Below are 8,333 nucleotides of genomic sequence, written 5' to 3'. Positions count from 1 at the left end.
TTTTAAAGGGCTTAGCACAATGGCAGGCATAATAATAAGTGTTTGTTTCCTTTCAAGGGTGACCAAAGACCTATTTACCTTGTTTCAATCTTGATTTTCTTTGGCCTGTGTAAAATATGATATCACTGACCAGTCTCTACTTCCTGCTACTCTCTCCTTTTCCATGAAGTCTTATATCATCTATCCTTTTTTCCCTCTCACACTTCCTCTTATCTCTACTTGTAAAGAAACATAAAGTTACAGAATATATTATTTAGAAAGCATCTGAGAAAGCCCAGGATCATAGAATCCTAGGTAAAGAATTATATGAGAAAGACTTTGAGGTCTTTAAGTCCTCTCTTATCATTTCTATAGATGAGGAAAATGAGGATCAGAAAGGTTAAGTAACTTGCTCAAGGTCTGATAGTTCCTGTCTAATGGGAGATTTGAACCCAAGTCTTTTGACTCCAAGGCCAGGACTCTGTCTTTTTACAAAGGACAACATGATGGAAATGCTGCAAAACTAACAAGCAGAAAACAAAACAAAACCCACCCACCCAACCAACAAGAATAACAACAAAACCCTCACATAATTTAATAGGAATTAAATATTAGGAAAAGCTTCCTAAAGATTCGAGCAAAACAAAAGAGAAATGGATTTTTTAAAAAGAAAGAGTAGCTCATCACTAGAGATTTTCATTCTAGAGGAAATTCTAAGTTCCATACAATTCAGACGGGATGGCCACTGAGATTCCTTTTTGTGATTACACAATGGAAGGTACGAATAAAAAATAGTGATATCTCTGTTCAGATGACTCACAGATCTACCTGTCAAATCCTAATCTCTCTATTGATCTCCATTTCTCTGACATATTAGGTATGTCAAACTGGATGTCCCACAGACATTTTAAACTCAACATGTCCAAAATTAAACTCATTCTTTCTCTCCTCAGTCTCCCCTCTTCCTAACTTCTTTATTAATACCACAGGCACCACCATTCTACCACTCTCCTACGTAACCGAGGTGTCATTCTGGTCTTCTCATTTCCCCTTATCTCTTCCCTACTCCCAGTATCCATTCTGTTGCCAAGACCTGTCCATTTAAAATTTGAAACATCCCTGGCATATGTCCCCTCTTCTCTTTTCTGACACTCTTACCACCAAGTACAAGCCTTCTTCATCTCACATCTAAACCATTTCTATAGCTTGCTGGATGGTTTCCCTGACTCATCTTTTAACATTCCAGTTCATACCCACTCACTTATTGAATCAAAGTAATCTTCCTATAATATAGGGCTGACCACATTATCCCTCTCTATTCTGTAAACTCCAGTTGCTCCCTATTAACTCTAGAATCGAATAGAAATTCCCTTTTGGCTTTTAACATGCCCTCTTCTAACTGTTCAGGCTTTTTATGCTCTCCAACCTTTCCTCTCACAATGATAGTGTCTTCTTTTCTGTTTCTCATTTAAGTCAGTCCACCATATTCTTTCTGCATTTTCACTGAATGTTCCCTCTGTATATCTAAATTTTCCTTCCTTCTTATTTATACCTCCTGGCTTTCCTGGCTTCCTTTAAGTCTCAGTTAAAATTTTGCCTTCTCCAAAAAGTTATTTCCACCTTCTTAAGATTAACAATAATAGCTACCATTTATACAGTAATTTAAGTTATGCAAAGAACTTTATAAATATCATCTTATTTCATCATTTTCATACTAACAGTGTTGGTTGGGATGTAGCCATTATTCTTATCACCATTTTACAGATAAGGAAACTGGGGTAAACAGCAGTTAAATGATAGCCAGTAAGAATCTGAAGGTAGACTTAAATGTCTGTCTTTCTAGCAGCTCTAGGTCTAGGGTTCTATCTATTAGTCTATCTAGTGCCTTCCTTCTGAGACTATTTTCCATTTATCTTGCATGTATCATGTCTGTATATAGTTGTTCACATATTATCTCTCCCATTAGATTGTGAGTTCCTTGAGATCAAGATCTGTTTTGGCCTCTTTTCTGGTATCTTCAGTGTTGAGTACTGTGTTTTGTACATGTGGTCTTAATAAATGTTTATTGTCTTGACTAATGACATAAGTAGTCAATGCTCTATTCTGTGTCTCAGTCAAACACTTCTTAATATTGTGTTCAGTCCTGTGGCCTATGCTTTAGGGAGGATATTGATGATAAAGGAGTATCCTACATTGGTTAATGACAATGTGACGTGGCCAAGTGGAGCAGTGGATAAAGTGTTGTGGCTGGATCTATGAAGACCTGAGTTCAAATGTAGCCTCATGAACTTATTAGCTATCTGACCCTGGGTAAGTTGCTTAATTTCTACTTCAATTTCCTCATCTATAAATGGTGATAATAATAGCACCTATCTCAAAGATTTATAAGGATCAAATGAGATAGTATTTGACAAATGATTAGTAAATTCCAGGTGCATAGTAAGGACTTGATCAATATTTTTGAGAATGTTACAATAATTGGTGATTTAGAAGAATACCTTGAAGAAAGTGAATACACAAGAAAACCATGAGATCTGCCTTCATGTATATGTAGAAAGGGCTATTTGATGGAAGAAGGATTAAACTTTTTCCTTCTTGGTCCCTGAAGGTTGAACTAGAAGTTATGGGTGAAGTTTTAGGGAATCAGATATAGGTTTGATGAAGGGAAAAAGAAAAAATAAAAATAAGAAAATTACTAAAATTTAAAGATTTTTTAAAGTGCAATGGGGCTACCTTAAAAGGTAGAAATTTCCTGATGATCCCTAGAGGTTTTTGAAGAGATTCATATTGTAAAATAAATGCCTTTCTGTTCAGGTTATATTGAGCTGGATGACCTCAGAGGTCATTTATACCTCTAAAATTGATTCAGTACTATTTTCTCATTTTAAAGACACGGAAATCTCTAGCCCCAAATGGTCTGTGTGAAACCCAGAGTTGTAAAACTAATAATCATTAGAGACAGAATTCAAATTTAAGTGGTCTTGGTACTCCAATTTAGCCATCTTTTCCTCTCCTTACCCCCAAAATAATTAATTTGTGTTATTTATTCTATTCTGTGGCATGAATGGATGAATGAAGATCTATTAACTGCTTTCTATATGCCAGAAGTGTAGAGTATTGGGGATAAAAATAGAAAAGCAAGCTAGTCATTGTCCACGAGGATCTTATGTTTTAATAGGCAATGCATAAGGGAGTGTTAACAGGGTAGACTATTTTGGTCTGAGATATTATAGAGAAAGTGAATAGAATAACAGGGCAATTGATTGACAACTCCTTCCTAGATGTAATGGTAATGTTGATCTGATTATGGTTTCTAATCAACAGAAAGCAAGAGAGAATAGTATTTTCAGGGCAGTAGAGTGAAAGAGCTGAAGTTAAGAAGCATGATTGGGTCTGGGATGAACTAGATATATTGGGCTATAGTAAATCAAAAGCACTTCGCAGTTTTCGGTATCATAGATTCATGATGTGTGTTCTATTATCTTCATAAGTCTCTAAAATCCCCCAGCATGGGTATTGTATTTTGGTATCACCTATACTACCAATCATAGTATGTTGTATATGTAGTAAGTGCTCAGTAAACATGATAAATGAATGACTGAATAAATAAATCAACTACCCTTTTAATAAATATCCACCTAAAAGATATAGGGACATCATTTCTATGTTTCTTTCTTTCTTTCTCCTTTCTCTATCATGAACGAGACACTGGCCTTTTCCTTTCATCTTTCTGAGATGTCATTTCTGTCTAGTGTGGTAGGTTTTCATCCTGAAATATTTGACTTTCTCCAAGTACCTGAAGTCATTGTCCAATCTTTTTCTTAGAATGTTGAATGAGAACTGAGAACATCACTTCCCAATCAATCCATCAATGTTTCATTCAACCAATACTGACTGTACCTGAGATGTATGAAATCCTGAGTCTGGATCATGTTTCTTCCATCAATTAATGATCATTGCTTATGGTGGAAGTGAAAGAGTAGCTTTGCAAATAGTATTGAATTTCAGATCTTGTTTCCCTCTGTCCTCCAGCAAACTCCAGTGTCCTTTCTCAGTCAGTTAACCCCTGCCAATACTATGCCAAGAGAATAAAATTCATGTTCATCCAAGAATATGAAATTTTGCTTCAGTAAAAAAATACTAACAAATCCTAAACCATCATCATATAATTGTATATACTATTACTTAATATAAAGAAATTTTGTCTGGTACCATGGAGAAAGTATTAGACTTATTATCATAGGACTTGGATTTAAATCCTACTTTACCACTTGTTACTTGAGTGACTTGAGCAAATAAGTAATTTCTTCTGGGTATAATTTTCCTCATTTATTAAAAAAAGGAGAAAAGATAAATAACAGGATTGCATGTGATGAACTCTGCTGCTAATTCAATATTTGTGTATGATATACTGTAGAATAGAAATTAATGAAGTTGAAATCTGAGACTTTCTGATTATATTTTTCAGCTTTGTAAAATTCAAGACAATGAGTATCAACAAAACACTCCTGGAAGAATTCATCCTTGTTGGCTTTTCAATCTACCCAGACTGGCAAGTGGTCCTCTTTGTGACGTTTATCTTTCTATACCTTCTCACCCTCACTGGCAACTTGGCCATCATGGCCATCACCTGGATGGACCACACTCTCCATACCCCCATGTACCTCTTCCTCAGTGCCCTCTCCTTTTCTGAGACTTGCTACACATTAACCATAATCCCTAAAATGTTGGTAGATCTTTTGGCCAAGGATAGAAGCATTTCTATTCCAGGCTGTGGCCTCCAGATGTGCTTCTTTCTTGGGCTTGGTGGTACCAACTGTGTCATCCTTACAGTGATGGGCCTTGATCGGTTTTTGGCCATTTGTAATCCCCTCCGCTACCCCATATTCATGACCAACAAAGTGTGTGGGCAGCTTGTGGCCTCAGCTTGGATAGGTGGTTTCTTCATCTCCTTGACAGAGACTACATTGATCTTTTGGGGATCCTTCTGTGGTCCCAATTTTATCAAACACTTCTTCTGCCACATGCGAGCAGTGATCAAGTTATCCTGCCAAAATAGAGATATCACAGAGGTTGTTATCACAATCATTCCAGTGTCTGGTTTACTTGGGACATTTTTATTCATCGTCCTAACATATGTGTTCATTCTCTCTACGGTTCTAAAGATCCCCTCAGCTGAGGGGAGGAAGAAAGCCTTCTCCACCTGTGCCTCCCACCTTACTGTGGTCATTATTCACTTTGGGTTTGCCTCCATTGTCTACTTGAAGCCAGAGGCTGAAGAGGGAGACGACACCCTCATGTCTGTCCCCTACACTGTTGTCACACCCTTCCTCAGCCCCCTAATTTTCACCCTGAGAAATAAGGACATGAAGAATGCTCTGAAGAAAGTATTGGACAAGAAATTTTCCTTAACCAAATAATCCTGTATAGTTGCCATTGTTGGTAAACACTCAGAAGCAGTGAGGTATTTCTACTGCGACCTGAATTTTCTCCCCTTTTCCAGAGATGAAACAGGGAACAACAGTATGAGATGCTCAAAATAGACTAAATTGGTCTAGCATGCTCAGGGGAAGTTTTCCTCTCCTTGTAGGGGCAGCTAAGTGGCATCTTGTATGAAGTACTAGATCTAGAGTCAAGAAGACCCAAGTTCAAATCTGGCTATAGACACTTACTAGCAGTGTGTCCCCAAGCATGTCACATAATCTGTTTGCCTCAGTTTCCTCATTTTTAAAATAAGCTGAAGAAGAAAATGGAAAACTCCTCTAGTATCTTTGCCAAGAAAATCCCAAATGGGGTCACAAAGACCTGGGAGTGACAGAAAGGACTGAACAATAACAACTTTCCTTGCCATTTCACTCTAAAGAGAAACATCTATCATCTATTGACTCCTGGTAGCGATAAACAAGCAGGCAGTAGAGCATTATTCCAGTGACCTGTGGAAATTTAGAAGGTGCCCTTGGGAGGGTGAGTAGAGTAGCATGGAGGAAAAACCAAACAGTAGTTGAGATGGGGAGTGATCAATATTTTGAGGATATAAGGAGTGAAGATGATAATGAGAAAGTTGTGTAGACCCAATCTTCAACTCACATGAAATAGCTTAGCTATCCCAGGCACACAGTGCCATCTCACTTTTAGAGACCCACTTCCTTTCACAACAACATTCCCCAAACTTAGCAATTAGTGATGTATGTATCCTTTCTGAAGTATGTATACTGTTAAATAAGACACAGAGAATAATCTTAAATAGACTAATAAAAAGACTCCAGCAAGTGATCATGAGAATTATTCACTATGATCAGCTGGGATTTATAACAGGAATGATGGATGGTTCAATATTAGGAAAACTATCCACAAGTGACCATGTCAGCAACCAAACCAACAGAAATTACATGATTATCTCAATAGATGCAGATGAAGCCTTTGACAAAATACAACACTTATTCCTATTGAAAACACTAGAAAGCATAGGAATAGAAGGGTCTTTCCTAAAAATAATAAACAGTATATATCTAAAACCATCAGCAAACATCATCTGCAATGGGGATAAACTAGAAGCTTTCCCAATAAGATCAGGAGTGAAACAAAGATGCCCATTATCACCTCTATTATTTAACATTGTACTAGAAACACTAGCAGGAGCAATTAGAGAAGAAAAATAAATTGAAAGTATTAAAATAGGCAATGAGGAGACCAATCTATTTCTTTTTGCAAATGATATGATGGTCTACTTAAAGAATCCTAGAGAATCAACTAAAAAGCTAGTGGAAATAATTAACAACTTTAACAAAGTTACAGGATACAAAATAAACCCACATAACTTATCAGCATTTCTATATATTTCCAAAACAACTCAGAAGCAAGAATTAGAGAGAGAAATTCCATTTAAAGTCACCATAGACAATATAAAATACTTAGGAATCTATCTGCCAAGACAAACACAGGAACTATATGAATACAACTACAAAACACTTTCCACACAATTAAAACTAGATCTAAACAACTGAAAAAACATTAGTTGCTCATGGATAGGATGAGCTAACATAATAAAATGACAATCCTGCCCAAATTAATTTACTTATTTAGTACCATACCTATCAAACTACCAAGAAACATGTTTTACTGAATTTGAAAAAAAGTTATAACAAAGTTCATATGGAAGAACAAAAGTTCAAGAATATTAAAGGAAATAATGAATATAAATATAAATGTGAATTATGGGGGCCTAGTGGTACCAGATCTTAAACTGTACTATAAAGCAGTGAACATCGAACCAATATTGTACTGACTAAGAGACAGAAGGGAGGATCAATGGAATAGACTTTAGGTAAATGACCTCAGCAAGATAGTGTAGGATTAAACCCAAAGATCCCAACTTTGGGGACAAAAACACACTATTTGACAAAAAAAAAACTGTTGGGAAATTGGAAAACAGTATGGTAGAGAATAGGTTTAGATCAGTATCTCATACCCTACACCAAGATAAATACAGAATGGGTGAATGACTTGAAAGTAAAGAAGGAAAGTATAAGTAAATTAGGTGAACATAGAATAATTTATCTGTCAGATCTATGGAAAGGAAAGATTTTAAGACCAAGCAAGTTATAAAATATTACAAAATGTAAAATAAATAATTTTGATTACACTAAATTAAAAAGTTTTGTACAAACAAAACCAATCCTATCAAAATTAGAAGGGAAGTAACAAATTGGGAAAATGTTTTTATAACAAAAATGTCTGCCAAAGATCTAATTACTCAAATTTATGAGGAACTAAATCAGTCGTACAAAAAAGCAAGCCATTCATCAATTGATAAATGGGCAAGGAACATGAATAGGCAATTTTCAGATAAAGAAATCAAAACTATTAACAAGCACATGAAGAAGTGTTCTACATCTCTTATAATCAGAGAGATGCAAATCAAAACAACTCTGAGGTATCACCTCACACCTAGCAGATTGGCTAACATAACAGCAAAGGAAAGTAATGAATGCTGGAGGGGATGTGGCAAAGTAGGGACATTAATTCATTGCTGGTGGAGTTGTGAACTGATCCAACCATTCTGGAGGGCAATTTGGAACTATGCCCAAAGGGCGACAAAAGAATATCTACCCTTTGACCCAGCCATAGCACTGCTGGGTCTGTACCCCAAAGAGATAATGGACACAAAGACTTGTACAAAAATATTCATAGCTGCGCTCTTTGTGGTGGCCCAAAACTGGAAAACGAGGGGATGCCCATCAATTGGGGAATGGCTGAACAAACTGTGGTATATGTTGGTGATGGAATACTATTGTGCTCAAAGGAATAATAAAGTGGAGAAGTTCCATGGAGACTGGAACAACCTCCAGGAAGTG

At 36.4% G+C, this 8,333-nt stretch overlaps 1 protein-coding gene across 1 annotated transcript; it reads left to right on the top strand.

Annotated features, from left to right (window-relative positions):
* The first annotated feature begins 4,466 nt into the window (after positions 1–4,466).
* On the top strand, positions 4,467–5,399 carry LOC100617528 (olfactory receptor 10X1). The gene has a single exon (XM_003340157.1). It carries the CDS (start codon positions 4,467–4,469, stop codon positions 5,397–5,399), a length of 933 nt encoding a protein of 310 aa, XP_003340205.1.
* The last annotated feature ends 2,934 nt before the right edge of the window (positions 5,400–8,333 follow it).

This window comes from Monodelphis domestica, chromosome 2 (genome assembly GCF_027887165.1).
Source record: "Monodelphis domestica isolate mMonDom1 chromosome 2, mMonDom1.pri, whole genome shotgun sequence".
NCBI classification, from domain to species: domain Eukaryota; kingdom Metazoa; phylum Chordata; class Mammalia; order Didelphimorphia; family Didelphidae; genus Monodelphis; species Monodelphis domestica.
This window is presented reverse-complemented; position numbering and strand designations above follow the sequence as displayed.